General features: G+C 31.7%; 1 protein-coding gene across 1 annotated transcript in view; it reads right to left on the bottom strand.

The window, feature by feature from the left end:
* The window catches only part of LOC114335236 (protein inscuteable homolog), a 49,793-nt gene extending 33,323 nt beyond the window's left edge, over positions 1–16,470 (bottom strand). Inside the window, exon 1 of the mRNA XM_028285440.2 lies at positions 16,188–16,470. Within this exon, the coding sequence (XP_028141241.1) occupies positions 16,188–16,190 (3 nt within the window). The 5' untranslated portion in view covers positions 16,191–16,470. The remainder of the gene's footprint in view (positions 1–16,187) is intronic.
* Positions 16,471–16,688: the final 218 nt, after the last annotated feature.

The raw sequence follows: 16,688 nt of genomic DNA, 5'->3' as shown, positions 1-16,688 counted from the left end.
GCAGCACATCTAATATCTTACAAAATCCGCAAAGTATGATGACCTATTTTATTGAAAATAACATCATATCGACGTTTACAAATGAAGAAACGTTGCTTACAATTTATTTAAATATAGATACCCATTAGCAATAGCAACGCTTCAGATGAAAGATCTTTCTCGGTACTGAAAAGAGTAAATAGTGCAGTGACTGAAGGTTTTCACCTCCGATTTCGTTGAACCTTTATCGATTTTCATGAAAATTGGTGAGTAAGTAGAGGATACCTCAAGGAACAAAGGTGACATGATCCCAACTTGCGCTTTTACCCTGGGGGTGGATGCCACCCCTTCTCGTGGGTGAAAATTATTTAATTAAAAATAATACCATAAGTCGAAAGAGGGACAAATTATAAGCAAAATTTGTTATATAAAGTTATTAAAATAAATCAACACATTTTGAGTTAATAAAGACCAAAGATTTTATTTTTTCGTAAAAAAAAATGCATGTTTTAAATCGGTTTTTCACGTATAAATCAAAAACTATAAGCTTTTAGAAAAAAGTTATTATTACTGAAATTGAAGATAATAAAACATTGAATACATTCCTTACATAAAGAACTAAGCTAATGTTAGTTCAAAGTGAGTTATTGGCAATTGAATGTGTATTTTTTTCGACGAGTACTCAAATCTAAATATTCAAGCTTAAATAACGGGAAAACGATGCAATGTATAAAATATTTTTGCTAAACATTTGCCAAAGTACTTCGGAGTACCTATCAAATGAGCTTCAGAACAAGGTAATAGCGTCAAAATTAAGCAAGTTATAATGAAAATAAAAGAACCGTTTCGAGTTTTTTAGGAAAAAGTGAAAAATAAAACATACGCCATTTCCACAAAAATTAAAATTTATAGTAATCCTTACAAGAACTTCTTTATATTGGCAAGAGTAATGTGTTCGATAATTTTGACCGGTTTAGAATGCATATTTTTGAAAAAAAGATATAATTTAAAAAAATCTTAGTTTTTAAAATTATTGTAATTCTCTTATGTTTTTGATAATAACTCCAAAAATACTCAATATACGTAAAACATTATATATAACTAAATTTTAAATGATGAAAGGGTTGCCAATGCGAGTCCATTATACAATTGGATATGGTAATTGAGTCAATACTCGCAATCTATAGTTTGTATTTTTTATTAGTTGTTATGTAATCATGGGGCAACCGGTTTCGAGTCTTACAATATATGACTCATCATCAGGCCCAGTACAAAAAGTCTTCTCTATACAAACTACAAGCTAAAAAACACAAAAAAAACACAAAAAAACACACAATTTTTGTGTTTTTTAGCTTGTAGTTTGTATAGAGAAGACTTTTTGTACTGGGCCTGATGATGAGTCATATATTGTAAGACTCGAAACCGGTTGCCCCACGATTACATAACAACTAATAAAAAATACAAACTATAGATTGCGAGTATTGACTCAATTACCATATCCAATTGTAACTAAATTTTAGTTTTTTCTGTGCCAAATATTCTACCTGTTTTACTATTTCTATAGGGTAAAAAATAACCGAGATAGAAACGTTTAAATCTTAAATTTTGCTGTGAGAACCATGCAACAGGGGTCATCTAACCTTTTATTTTTTAAAAAATAAGGGGTTTAAAGATTAGGTTCAACGTGCTTAAAAAGCACTTGGAATTAACTTTCAAACAGTTTTTAGTTGAACCTGATATCGTAAACACGAACGGAGTTATTAAAAAAAAAACAATAATATTTTTTGGAAAAAATTTTAAAAGATAAATTTTGAAAAAATTTTGGAGCATAAATTTTAACGCTATCAACATGTTCGGGGGCTTATTTAATAGATATTTTTAAGTACTTTGACAAATGTTTAATAAGTTTATGTTATAAAATGCATCAATTTCCCGTTATTTCAGCTTTAATACTTAGAGTTTTTTACTCGCCGAAAAAAATATACATTCAATTACCTATAACTCACTTTTAGTTAACATTAAAAGGTTTTTATAGTAAGGGGTTTATTTCATTTTTTATTTGCTTCAATTTTGATAATAATAACTTTTTTGTAAAAACTTACACTTTTTGAGTTATTGATGAAAAATTGGTTAAAAACATGCATTTTTTTCAAGAAAAATTAAAATCTTTGATCTTTAATAACTCAAAAAGTTTTGATTTATTTTAAAAACTTTGTATAACAAATTTTGCTTGAAATTTGTCCCTATATCGAATTATGGGGTTAGTTTTGATAAAATAATTTTCACCCGCGAGAAGGGGTGGCATCCACCCCCAGGGTAAAAGCGCAAGTTGGCACCATGTCACCTTTGTTCCTTGAGATATCCTCTAACCACTCACCAATTTTCATGCAAATCGAAGGAGGTTCAACGAAATCGGAGGTAATAGCTCATTTCCACCTTCAGTGACTCCATTAAAAGTCGTATTTAAGAAACTCTCCAAATCAACAAAGTCTGTGGTTTTTGGCTATTTTAAATATAGAAAATGATATATTACAAAAAATTGATACAAATAGTGGGAAAACCTTGGGTGCTAAATTTGCAGTTACTAAAGCGTCATGGGGACCTGTTGGGTTGTGAAGATTAGGTTCTAAACCCAAAAAAGTTAAGTTAAGTTTTCCATTTTAGTGGGATTTTTCATTTTTTAATTTAATTTTCCATTTCCAAAAATCGTTCTTTCCGATGATAGCGCCATCTATCCATAATTCGAAAAAATGTCTCGATTAAAAGTTACTTATTTTTTTGTAAGGAATCCAAATCTGAAAAATATAAAATGGAGGTTCCTATTTCATATTTTAAAGTAACTCGTGTCGTGTTTGGTGTCATTTGATAGATTTTTAAAAAATATTGAACACGCATTTTTCAGTTTTTCGATCTTATGTTCATTTGGTCCATTTCGTTTCATTTGGTTTATAGGTATTTATGGGCCCGAAAATTGTGTAGTGCCTCGGGCCTGATTTGAAGTGAAGTAGGCTCTGATTTTCACCACATTTTTGTATACATACAGTTTAAAAATTCCATACATAACGAGAAAGGACCCCCCAGAAACCTTATGGGAAATGGCTCTCTGTCAAATGCTCTGAAACTTTGGGTTCTGGTAGTCCTTGATGTGTAGAACAAAAGACTCAATGGGCGCGTTGCTCAAAAAAATCATGGTTTTAAGATATATAAGCCTCTGAAGTTATAGGTACAGTGAGGACGTTTGAGTTGGAATAAATTCATTTTCTCGAGAACGGGTTACTCTGGAGATAAATTACGAATCAGGTCGATTTTTATTTTTAAATTATAATTTTTTGGCATACACATATATCATACTAGTTACGTCATCTATCTGGGCGTGATGACGCAATCGATGATTTTTTAAATAAAAATAGGAGTCGTGTGTTAGCTCATTTGAAAGGTCATTTAACCCTCTATTCATTAATATAAACTCTAACATATTTATTTATACAGGCAAAAAAATGTTTTAATTAAATTAATTGAGACAAAAAGAAGAAGGTATATAATTTATTTAATTTAAAATACATTTGACTGTTGTCCGAAAACAGGAAAAAATGTTTATTTGATAAATAAATATTGTTTTTCGCTTAAATTCAATATTAAAGCTGCCACCCACCTGCCTCTTAGCAGTTTTAACATTTAATTTAAGCGAAAACCAATGTTTATTTTTCAAATTAACATTTTTTTCTGTTTTCTGACAGCAGTAAAATGTATTTCGAATTAAATAAATTATATACATTCTTCTTTTTGTCTCAACTAATTTCATTCAAAACATTTTTTGGGCACCCTGTATAAATAATTTTGTTAATATTTATATCAGTGAATAGAGAATTGAATAACCTTTCAAATGAGCTGTCACACGATCCCTATCCTTATTTAAAAAAATCATCGATTGCGTCATCACGCCCAGATGGATGACGTCACTAGTATGATATAATATATGCCAAAAAATTTATTTCAACTCAAACGTCCTCACTGTACCTATAACTTCAGAGGTTTATATCTTGACACCATAATTTTTTGGAGCTACGCGCCCATTGAGACTTTTGTTCTACACATCAAGGACTATCAGAACCCAAAGTTTCAGAGCATTTGACAGAGGGCCATTTCCCATAAGGTTTCTGCGGGGTCCTTTCTTATTTTTAAATGCCATTCTATTATTCCATTGGACCTCTCTAAAGTCTCTTGTGCTCATTGCCTTAGTTATTCGTTTCCTTCAGGATTTTTGAGGTTTCTGATGTAAAATGGAACCCATTCAATATTTTTGGGGATTCTTGTATGTTCCATCCTCTGAATGTATGTACCATAGCAAACACAGGAAGATATTTGAAATTCAATTAAACCATATAATGCGAATGATCTCAGATAGAATTAGACCAACACCAAGTTAACTCTTGGCTTCCCATTCTGAGTCAGATCCCACCGCCGAAACTACGAAGAAGTCATTCTCTTCTCACAGAATATAGAAAAATCCAGGCTAACCAGCCACTACTCTGACTACTCATGAACCATGACGAAATGAATAGACGGCGTTTCAGATAACTCCGATTGTTAAAGGCCACCTCCTTACATTAGGAAGATTTCATCCTCACCAACGTATGGAGAAGACTGTGAGATAGCAATTTACCACAGGAAGTACACCAAATGTGCTGTATCGATCAGAAACCGCCAGGGTTTGAACTGCCCCGCAATATCTGGACAACGCTAAACAGAATAAGAAGAAGCAGCGATAGATGTGCTGACAGCTATTAACATAGATGGGGAAAGCCATTACTCCTAAAAGTGTGACTCTGGTGCGCAACGACAGATTGTCCGTTTGATTGTCCGACAGGTTGTTGAAGAATGAATTGAAGTTTTTGATAAGTTTCTGAATGCGACTGAAAATGTTTTATATTATATTGATACATAATGTTCGTTTGTAATACTTCATTTAACGATTTCTATTAGTTTTAATTGTGTTCTTGTTGTTTGTATGCCATCTGCTAAATAAACAAATTATGCACAACTATTTTTAGACTACAACAGATTATAATTTGTGTGACACATTTTCTTAATCATACCGTAATATCTCCATAACGCAAGTTTGACTCACCTCAAACTCAGTTATTTATTGTTCGTTTCAATTCAAGTCCGGGAATTCAAAACAAAACAATGAGGAACAAACAAAACAATCCTTAACAGTAATTAAGTAGTATAAAACACTTTAAAAGGTATACCTAAATACGAGATTATGTATCACTTTTGACCGTTTAATTGATGGTAATCCTTTTTTGATCATTGAAAAATGTGGAAAATAAAAAGATCTGTTAAATCTTTATTGTATAATAAGGTTCTGAAACTGTTGAAACTGTTGAAACTGTTCTTGTGGCATGTTAAATATTGTGCTTATGCTATTGGAATTAAGCAACAATCGACTTCAAAAAATATTTAAGAATTTTGTTAGAATGAGTGTATAACGGCCAAAGTTGTCGAAGAGGTTATGTATTTTCAAAACTGAAGGTTGACATACTTGGCCGTAGTGTTGTACATAGGCGTAACCAGGGGGGGTTTTGGGGTTGTAACCCCCTTAGCTTTTCGGGGCTGTATACTATATTTATATGGTTATCCAAATTATACAAAATATAATGTGGAACATCTCACGTCTGGCCCCCCCTGAAAATTTTTATATGGGCGCCCAATATTCCATATCCCCCCCTTAGGATCATCCTGGTTACACCAATGGTGTTGTAGGCTGCTTGGCTGCAAGATGTGAGACATCAAATTCTGATTATTCTGTATTTCCATTATTTGTATATGCCTTATGCATGTGTGTTTGTTATATTATTGTTGTTGACTTCTTCATTTAATATTGGCAACCAAAACCTGCTACATTCCGCTAATCTGTGGTTGAGTAAGATATGGTTGGTTTCTTCGTTGAGCAAGATGACTGCTTCTTTGACTTTTCTCTTTTTCATGGCTGTTTCTTTCATAATTAATTATTGATACATCTTTCCATTGTACTCTGTGTTCACTGTCCCAGGCATGTTTGCATGTCTATGTCTGTTATATGTCGAAGTCCTTGTTTTTGATCTATTTCATGCTCGTTCATGCTGGCAGTAAGTGGTCTTGCTGTTTCTCCCACATATAAATTTTCACAGGGTATTTTGTAAATATCTACAGTTCTTTGATCCCTCTTGTGTGTTGTTAGGTTTCGTTTTGGATAGAATAGATCTGCTTGTGTTGGTTGATTTAAATTTTGATGTGATGTATAATTTTTAAATTTTCTAATTCGTCCTTTACAGATAGATAGCATTATTATCATTTTTCAATCCCTTCTTGTGAGTATTGCAGGATTGCTTTTGGTGTTTTACTCTTTTCTTTCTTTCACCTTGTGGAATTTCTTGTTTATAAAATAAATGACAAGGTTAATTTTCTTCCTTAAATGCACCTAAATTAAAGCAGGTATTTTGGACTCGGTCATATTATATTGATTTGATAATTGTTTTTTTGATATTTATGTTGCCATTTCAGTGAAAATTTAGATATATGTTAGTGTTGGTTGGCTTTGCATATTTATATTTTATTTATTATATTCCTTCTCTAATGCATATTATTAATGGATACTTTTTATTGATAATTTCCCATAAACATGTATGTTATTTAATAAAGATTATATATCTTTAAACCTTAATCGATACAGTTATCCTTTAGAATGCATTTAAACCAGTATTTAAACTTTCTTAGGTAGGTACTTTATTTTACAATTGGCTCAAAGGGCGACATAATATGTCAGAAAATACAGATATCGACCTACTTAGGTCTGAATCTGGAATTAGATATCTACTATTTACTATTTATTTGTAAAATTAATGCAAGTGAAACAATTCGTAAAACTCTTTAACTTTAAAAAATTCGATATAGATATTATAGTTTTGGTAATAAAAGTGTGTAATGTAAGGTTACGCTGAATATTTACACAATTTATCTAAACTCAAAATTTCAGGTAATATCTTAATTTTAATTCTTTTTTTAGTAAGATAACAATGATTCATCCATTCAAGTTAGAACTCCACTTTTATTTATTTATAAGAGAAGACAAACAAAAGGGATAAGATTTGTACTATAAAAACAGCGTCAACTAAGATTAATCTTATCGTAGTGGGTCATGTTATGAAACAGATAAATAAAAACATTCATTACATGTTGCAAAGATAATAATAAATAAGTTTTACAGCAGAGTGAAGTCTCAATAAAAAGTTATTAAGATACTATAAATAATTATATTTATGTAATATTTACCGGACATAGTAGGGATAGTTTTTCTTACTTTTTAACTAGGAGAAATATGTATTTCCGGTTGCCTTCCATTATTATTGTTGTGAGGACACAGACAAAAGCAAGTTTATAATTGTAGTTTTAAAAAGTTTTTAAATAGTTTTTAAAAGCGACAGGTATGTAATAATTGTAAATGTTTCAGTATCCTAATAAAAATTACATAGGTACCTACCTATTTGGAAAATTTAAAATGAACCTATCAAAATAGCATGTAATGCTTTGATTTGCATAATTTGATTACCATCAAAATTTCTGTCAATATTCACCTAATATGTATATTGTTTTTTTACTCTATGTTTTGTTGTACCTATTTTAATATTTCAATATTCTACAAAAATCAAAATAATTTGGTTAAATTCACAACTGTCAAACAGTAAAACGTTCAGTTAGCCTACCTTCCCACATGACAAGTACGTATAAGTGGTAAAGTCGGGTGACGGGTGTGTGTGTAAGTGGAATTCAAGTCTAAGCACGCAGGTTCGAATCCCAATGCAAGATTTTATTTTTTTATTTTTTTTTTATACATTTTATGATTGTGAATATATTTGGTATATAATTTTTTTTCAGAAAATGCGTATTTAGTTAAAATTTTTGCCAACAATTATTGTTAAGAAATCATTTCTTTGGTGCATTGTTCAATATGTTTGTGTGTGTTTTATTCTTTTATTTTTTAAATTTTTGGTATTGTTTTAATAAAAATGTTTGGAAAGTAGTAAGTATTAAAATTAGTTTAATATTTAAATAAAATATAAATAAACTGTTTAAAGCACATATATTAATTTCGTTGGAATCATATAATAGAAGTATAACTTCTTACGTGCGTACAAAGTACACACACATTCTTTTTTTTTTAGTGTGTGAATGTTCAGAAAGAGGTTATAGCATTAGGGGATCTGTTTTGAATTGGACATTTTTCATGGGAGTCTATTTTTTTCTTGAATCGCTTCAAGATGTAGGTACCTTGTATCAATAATTACGATATGTGCCAGTCGCAAACTTCGTGCCTAATGTTTTAAGGTACCTGCAGGTAATAACGCCAGGTTGGTAATACCGCCAACTCGTGATTTCTCAGAAAGTATGTTTGCTAAATAATAAATGGCAACATGGATATGTTGCTCGTAGTATTCTAAATCACGTGATCATGTTTGCGATGACCTTAGATTCGCTAGCGGTGTTTATGACAGTCGAGTATCAGTGTTCGGTGTAGAAGGAGTACCGTTTATAATTTTACATCTTTTGTGTTTATTAGATTGGAGCGGCGTTATTGATGAGTAATATTATTTGCTTTCAGTGATTTGTACTTTTTTTCCTAAGGAATAAAATGATGCATTCAGATTTTTTAGATAGTTTTGCTTATCTTCGAAAACCAAATTACAAACAATGTATGTACATGTCGGTAATATCGCCAAGTACAATGGATGGTAATAACGCCTTGGCGTTACCATCCCTTTTTGGAGTTTTTTGCCTTGGCAACTTTCTCCAGATATGTCTAAGGTTGGAAAAATTAAGTCATCGACAAGCAACAGTGATTCTGATGATATAGAGTAAGTGAGATGGAAACATCAGATGAAGAAAAACATGACAATTCATTTTCATTTTGAAGTATAATGTTCAATTGTTAGACCGTATTGCATTCGAAATAATAGGTTGGCGATATTGCCAACAAGGGTTGGAAATATCGCCAAAGATGACTTTTTTTTTAATTGTCCAGTAAATGTGTAAAAATACCCAAATTATTTTTTTAGTGGATTCTACGTAATTTCGACGATAGTTGATTGAACAGCTGAAGTTGTGACTTTTTTTTAATATAACCCACTATCCAACAAAAAAATTCTAAACCTTAGCTTGGCGATATTACCTTCAGATACCCTATTTAACATTATTTAACGAATTCTGGATAAAATCGAAAATGTTTGCTGCTTGCGCCCATATTTTCGCGGGAGATATTGCCTGTAGAAGGTAAACGTTTTGTTTTTCAATTTTAGTCTCTTCCTCTTTAATATTGTGTTATGATCTGCTTTTTATTAATTTTATATTAATTATTATTTATTTGATTAATTATTTAATTGTCGCAAATCATACATAAAAATGAATAAAAAATCTCAGGGTGCCTTTTTATACTATTAAAAAAAATCTAAATTATCTCACGTTATACTTATCTTCTCTCGTGGGTTCAGTATCTCTTAGTGGATCCTAATCGGGATAAAATAGGGAAAAGAAATAAAGCAAACTATTAAAATAAACATACAGAATTGTCTTTTATTTATCAAAATCAATACTCTAAAATCTCTCAAAACTAGAACTGTGGACCCAGATGTCCGAATGAAATTTTTACCACTTAAATTTATTATAGTTAAAAAAAAACAATTTATCGGTTTTGTTCCCGATGACTTTGGTAAAACAAACTAAACAGAACAAAATTTATGTATTCGCAAGATTACCTATATTTACTATTTACTTTTTGAAATATTGGAACTTTAATTCATATGCTTTTTACTCAAAAATTTAATTTCTGAACATAAAAATCTCTTTCACATAAATTGACTGACCTTTTGCTTCACTCACTCTGATGTCTTCTCGTGACTCAAAACAGCTCTCCCTCGTTGACTATGTTAAAGGCTACTCATCAAAGCCCTCTCCGTTCTCCAGCTTCAAAACTATCAGCTTACCAGCACCAATTCTCCAACAAGCCGGGCCTCTTTTGACACGTACTCGATTCAAACAAAACTCCAAAAATTCTCTGCTCTCCTTCTCACAATAATACAGAATCAAAGAGGTATTTCGTCTCAATTTGATCTGTCTCTCGTTCCACTTTTCAACACTATTCTCCACTATCAAACAACCACTGGTACTTGCTAACTATCTATTCACGAAAACGTTGAACTGCTCCTCAGCGATACCAAAAACATCATGACTTCTTTTTCAAACTCTCTCAATCATCCAATCCACTTTTCCCCTTCCACATTGCCAAGAATCAGAAACATCGACTTTTCCATTCGACAAACAAACAGTCATTTTCAAAATTATTCCGACCATCCTAATTACTTTCGGAGAACCCTACAATATTTACTCGGATTGAAACAAAGATATTAAAATTCCAAACTTTCTTTTAAACCGCCTTTTCTAGAAAGTGATAATTACATCTACCTGTGGATTCTATAGTTCTCGTAATAAACAATCTATTTCCATTTTAAATCTAAATACATCGTCCTTTTCACTTTAATTATTCACAAAAGTCTTTAATGGTTCATCGGAAAGCTCATTAAAAGATAAATCCACTTACATCCAAACTAAATTCTAATAAATATTTACAGCTCAATATACAGGGTGTATCAAATTTATGTGCCCGCGTTATTTAAAAAAAATTTAATTTAATTTTCATTTTGCTTTTGATTGATAAATTGAAAACACAATAATTGATACATGTTACAACTGTTACATGTTACATTGATACAACTTAAAAAGATGTATTAAAAAAACTATATACTTCTTAAGTATTTTCAGATACTGTTATAACCTTAGAATGTTGAAAACGAGTGATACGAATTTTTTGAATCTAGGGTGGTCAGTGATACATATTCTACTCTCTCTAGCTAAACACCTACATTAAGGGTTTAAATAGTGACAAATTATGACAATATTTTTTTGGTTATATATACCTAGAAGCACGCCACTGTTTCGTTTAATAAACCACTTTGTAGTTACGTCTATGCAATAATAATAAAATAATACGTCATTACCACAAATTTCCAATAATGTTTCCAATCATAAAAACTATATAACTTCTCAAAGTAATAGCATAGTTCAAAGTAATGATATCTATTATAAAGCAAAGAGATGTACCGCAAATCCGCAAATATATCTAGAAATAAACGATTATCCTCATCTAATGATTTGAGTTATCTATTGATACAACTTTGTAGATTTAGGTATCTTTATTTATATTATCTATGAGAAAAAGTATTAATCCTTTTTATGAAATTTCTAATATCAATTTATGTTTTTCATGTTTCGAATGTTTCAAATGTTTCGGAAACTTTTTTTTAAACATTTCGAAAAATTTTAAGTTAATAAACAAATGAAATAAAATTTTCAATTAACAATTATTATTAACATTTTATTTTCTAAACTATGGACTTTCACCTTTTCACCTTTTTTCGTTTGTGCAACTTGGTTAAAAGCTTGATTTAAAAAAAATAGAAAAATCAATGGAAGGCAATGGTAGGGACAGCAATTTCGCAATTTCAGCCATTTCAAAAGTGAAATTAGGCGTTCAAAATAGCGACTGGTCATTAATTTAGAAATTCCCCATTTCAGTCGCTCTTAAATAAATATTTTAACGTTAATAAAAACATCTTGATTCTCTAATGAAATGATAATAATTATTATATCTTCTGAAATCACCTGTAGAAAATATTTTCTTTCCAGAATACTTACATACTAAACAAATACGACATAATAATATAAAGAAAAAAATCGCATAACCACTCTGTAGACGTATATAATATTTAAGTACCATACCTTCTTACAGAATCTCAGTACTTATAAGTTGTTTGTTTTGATAACAATCAACGATCAACGGAGTGAGTTACCTGAATGGAATGTTTAGGAGATAGGTTAGATACCTAGCAATAAATTAATAATAGTAAGTACTACCTCGGTTCCACCATCAACTGGCACACGACACACGATTAGATAGAAAACTTTTTAAGTCGAAGTGAGTAATAGCGGGGGCTTGCCTTGATCCACACGTAAAAGACGGAATTAATTAAAAAATGTCTATGAATGTTGTTATATGGTTTCTTGGATTTATGATTCCGTTTGATCACGAATGCCGACGTTTTTTTTAAGTTAGGAATTGCTGTTTTTTGAGATATTTTAATAATTTTCATACCGGTAGTGGGTAAATCTCATCTCTTCTCATATCTTACCTTTTTTTATTGTTCTTAGAGATAATCCAACGCAAATATAATTTTGTACGAATTTATTATTACCGTACTTTTTTTTCTATTTTAAAAGTTCATTATCTCCTTTTTATTTTTATATATTTCTATAATTGTTTTTCAAAGCTTATAATTTTTTTTATCTAAATGCTTTCTTTCAATCCCTCTGCGTGTTGCTAGGATGATAGCAATCTTTTCCTTGTACGAATTTTCCTTTCCTAGTGTACTACTATTTTAGAAAGTGGAATAATACCTAGAGAAATAGAGAAACTTTTTGAAGACCAAAGAGATAACACCTTTGAGCTAGAAGAAGAGGCAAATGATGGACCAAGAATATTACAATAACATAGCTAAATGATGGCAAAGCAGCAGGTCCCAACAATATACAGGGTGAGTGGGGAGGAACGCGCCAAACTTTAAGGCTGTATAATGTGTATAATATACGTAAAAATAATCAAAAATAACTCATATGTTGTTATTCAATTTTCATTTGTTTCCGAGATACGGTGTTAAAATGTTTCTTACAAATTGACGATTTATCTATTGCTCTAAAACCGGTTGAGGTGTGCAAATGAAATTTGGTGGGTTTTAAGACACAGTTTTCACTTTATGAGATGTCAGATTACCAGAGAGGATAGAAAAAGAACAGAAAATAAAAAAGAATGAAAGTAGAATGCTCAATTAAAAAAAAAAAAAGTTGGAAAACAGAGCCCTGTAGTGGTACGAGCATGTACAAAGAATGTCAGAGCACAGAAGACTGAAAATAATATTGGACTGGAACTCACCGGGAAGAAGATGGAGATGGAGACCTGCTACAAGATAATATGGAAAACGTGCACAGAAAATGCTATGATCTATAATAGATAAAGGCCTCGGAGAATGTGACTAGGAAAATACGATTGCTATATAGTGGACGAAGACGAAGTCGGCGAACGTATAATTAATGAGAAAAAGCCAAAGAAGAATAAGACATTAAGACAATAAAATGAAAGCGGTATATACGTGTTGAGAGTTATATTTAATAATTTAATGACAAATAAAAATATTGTATTTAAAAATATCTATTTAGGATGATATCAACAATAAAAATAATTGGTTAAACCAAGCAGTGAAAACAGTACCCAAACAAAAAACCACTGGAAGAGCTATACACTGAATAGCAAAAATCGGAAGTCCAAACTGACGATTCATACAGTACATTTTATATTAATCAGAGAAGAGACACATCCAAATCCAAACATACAATTTATAGTTCAGAGAAATAAGGAAAAAAATATCCTGTTGGTGACACAACCCCCTCCAGGCCAAAACCAAATTTTTTTGAGTAGTATGGACATCTATAATAATAACCTATATGTTTCCTGCAGCTGATTTTGATGATATACATAGTTATAAACAAATGATGATCAAAAAACGGTAAATTTTCGCTTTTTTCGTCTATCACCAAAAAGTTAAGCATTTTGATTACTCTTGTGAGTAAGAAACTCATAAATCGTATAAAAATTTTCAATATGCCGTTCGCGGAATATGTCTGTCCTTATTGGTGGCTTAGAAAATTTCAAAATAAATCATAAATTTTGAGTTTTTTTAAACATTCATAACGTATGTAAAAATTAACTTAGAATCTTTTTATTACACGGAATGCTGAGACTTCTGGTGCTTAAATCATGCCCTAAATTTCAAAGCAATTGGTCAAATAGTTTAAAAGTTATTTAATTTGTTTATCCCAAATTAATTTTTTTTGCAACACTATAAGTCAGAAAATGATGAAGTTACAGTAATACTTTGGATAGTTTATGAAAGAAGAAGATTTACACTATTAATTTAATTAAAAAAAATTACAAAAAATAATTCTAAATATTGCAAAATTATTTTTCAAGAACATGTTAATTAAAAAAAGGGGGCAAACTTCGTTCCTAATTGTCCTAGGACAATTGTTTTCTTTCTAAATGTGTATAAAAATTCAGTCTTTCTAAATATGAAAAAATTATTTTTCTACGGGTAACGGGTAAAAAGTTATTCTAATTGTTTATAAGTAAGCAAAAAATCGACGTTTTTGCAAACTAATTTTACACTGCTTAAAATTACTTTTTGTCATTTTTTTTTAATTAAGTTAATAGTAAAAATGTTCTTCTTTCATGAACTGTCCGAAGTATTACTGTATCCTCATAGTTTTCTGACTATAGTGTTGCAAAAAAAATTAATTTGGGATAAACAAATTAAATAACTTTTAAACTATTTGACCAATTGCTTTGAAATTTAAAATATAATTTAAGCACAAGCAGTCTCAGCATTCCGTGTAATAAGAAGGCTCTAACTTAATTTTTACATAAGTTACGAACATTTATAAAATCTCAAAATTTATGACTTATTTTGCAATTTTCTAAGCAATAAATAAGGATAGACATATTCAGCGAACGCCATATTGAAGTTATTTTATATGATTTATGAGCTTCTTACTCTCAAATTTGTTTAAAATGACTATTTTCTTAGTAATAGACGAAAAAAGCGAAAAGTTACCGTTTTTTGATCTTCATTTGTTTATAACTATGTATATCATCAAAATCGGCTGTAGGAAACATATAGGTTACAGTAGACTCCCGTAAGTTCGGCCTCGGTTAGTTCGGTCTCCGCTTAGTCCGGCCGGCTTTCTGAGCATTAGTCACGCACTTGGCAAGCGCCACCTAGACGCGAGCTCTGCCCATCAAAGCACTTCTACTGCTTGACAACGCGCCTACTCACCACGAAGGTCTTCAGTGTCTTCAAAAAGAAATTAAACTGCTGTTCCTGCCACCCAATGTAACCAATCTTCAACAGCCAATGGACCAAGGGGTCATTGAGTGCTTCAAGAGAAAGTATCGCCGAAAACTGCTTTCTGACGTTCTTTCCAAACTGGGCTGATGACAACTTAGACCTCTTAAAAGTGCTGAAGTCAGTTAATATGAAGGATGTTGTGTACATGTCGGCCAAGGCATACAACGAAATACCACCGTGGACGTTTGTAAAGTCTTGGAAAAAACTTTGGCCAAATATAGAAGATAACATTGACCAAGCAAACGCATCAGCAGATGAGCCAAACAACATTCTTGTTAACGAACCTGATGGCAATGCAGCTCTATTCCACGACCTACAGCAACTACCGAACTGTGGTCCCATTGTTGAAGAAGATGTTTTGGAGTGGATTAACTGTGAAACGGAGCTACACAACGAGGTTTTAAACGACGACGAAATCACAGAGTGTGTCATTCGCCAAGAAAATGAGAAGAATAACGACAAAGATGCTTCTGAGAATGAAGAGGAAGATGAAGAAAATAAAATGAGCCACGCTGAAGGCAAAGCAGATCTGCAACTGGCAGCTACCTACGTTGAAAAGCAAAAAGAAGCAACTGCCATCAATGTAATGATTACTAAAAAGTGGCGTGACTTTGCACATCAAAAATCATTAAAAAAGAAAATTCAGAAAAAAATCCACCAATGTGCAACAATATTTTTAAATTTTATTAGGCCTAAAGTTCTGTAAGTATTGTTTTATACTATTTTTGTAACGGTCTATCTTTTCATATGTGTTAAATATGTCAGAGTATTCCTCTGTGTTGTAGTCTACAGAATGTGAAAGTGTTTTTTGCTTGCTAGATTCGTACAAACAATAAATGAGCATTTTTTAGGTAAGCATCGGTTAGTTCGGCCACTTTTAAGTTCGGCCTAGGGTCCGGTCCCGAGGTGGCCGAACTTACGGGAGTCTACTGTATTAATATAGATGTCCTGATGTCCATACTACTCAAAAAATTTGGTTTCGGCCTGGAGGAGGATGTGTCACGAGAAAAATCTTATTTCTCTGGACTATTAAAAAACTCTTTGATGCAATCAATCCATTCTGTAGAAAACAAAATGATCCATCTAATAGCCATTACTCACCATAATCCCTCGAATGCAGCAAACCGAAATTAACTATAATCATCAACGAAACCACCTCACAACACGCGTTACTTATTCTTTCGAAATCCAAATTGGCCGATTATCCATTCATCCACCATCCACTGGCCGGCTGGTTAATTTATTTAATAATCCACGATTCTGTGGGTACCGAAAGCGGTACCTCTTCTAATGCACCCTAGCACCGGTAATGTCTCTTCACGATCGAGACGGCGACCACGACGAGCGCGCGATGAGCGATACGGATTCACGTGTGTGACTATACTCGCTGCATGCTGAGAATGAATTGAATTTATTTATAAAGCTCTTTTCTTGATACGATACCGGTGCAATCTTTATCAAGAGGGGTTTCTAGCGGTTATAGGAAGGAATCAAAGAAAACGTTGGTTGTAGAGGGATGTTTCCCTTTTGTGCTAAATGCTGAAAATAATAGTTTGTACGGATAGCAAATCCGTAATGTTCTAAGATTTATACAGTATATCA

Source organism: Diabrotica virgifera, chromosome 1 (genome assembly GCF_917563875.1).
Source record: "Diabrotica virgifera virgifera chromosome 1, PGI_DIABVI_V3a".
Taxonomy (NCBI): Eukaryota; Metazoa; Arthropoda; class Insecta; order Coleoptera; family Chrysomelidae; genus Diabrotica; species Diabrotica virgifera.
This window is presented reverse-complemented; position numbering and strand designations above follow the sequence as displayed.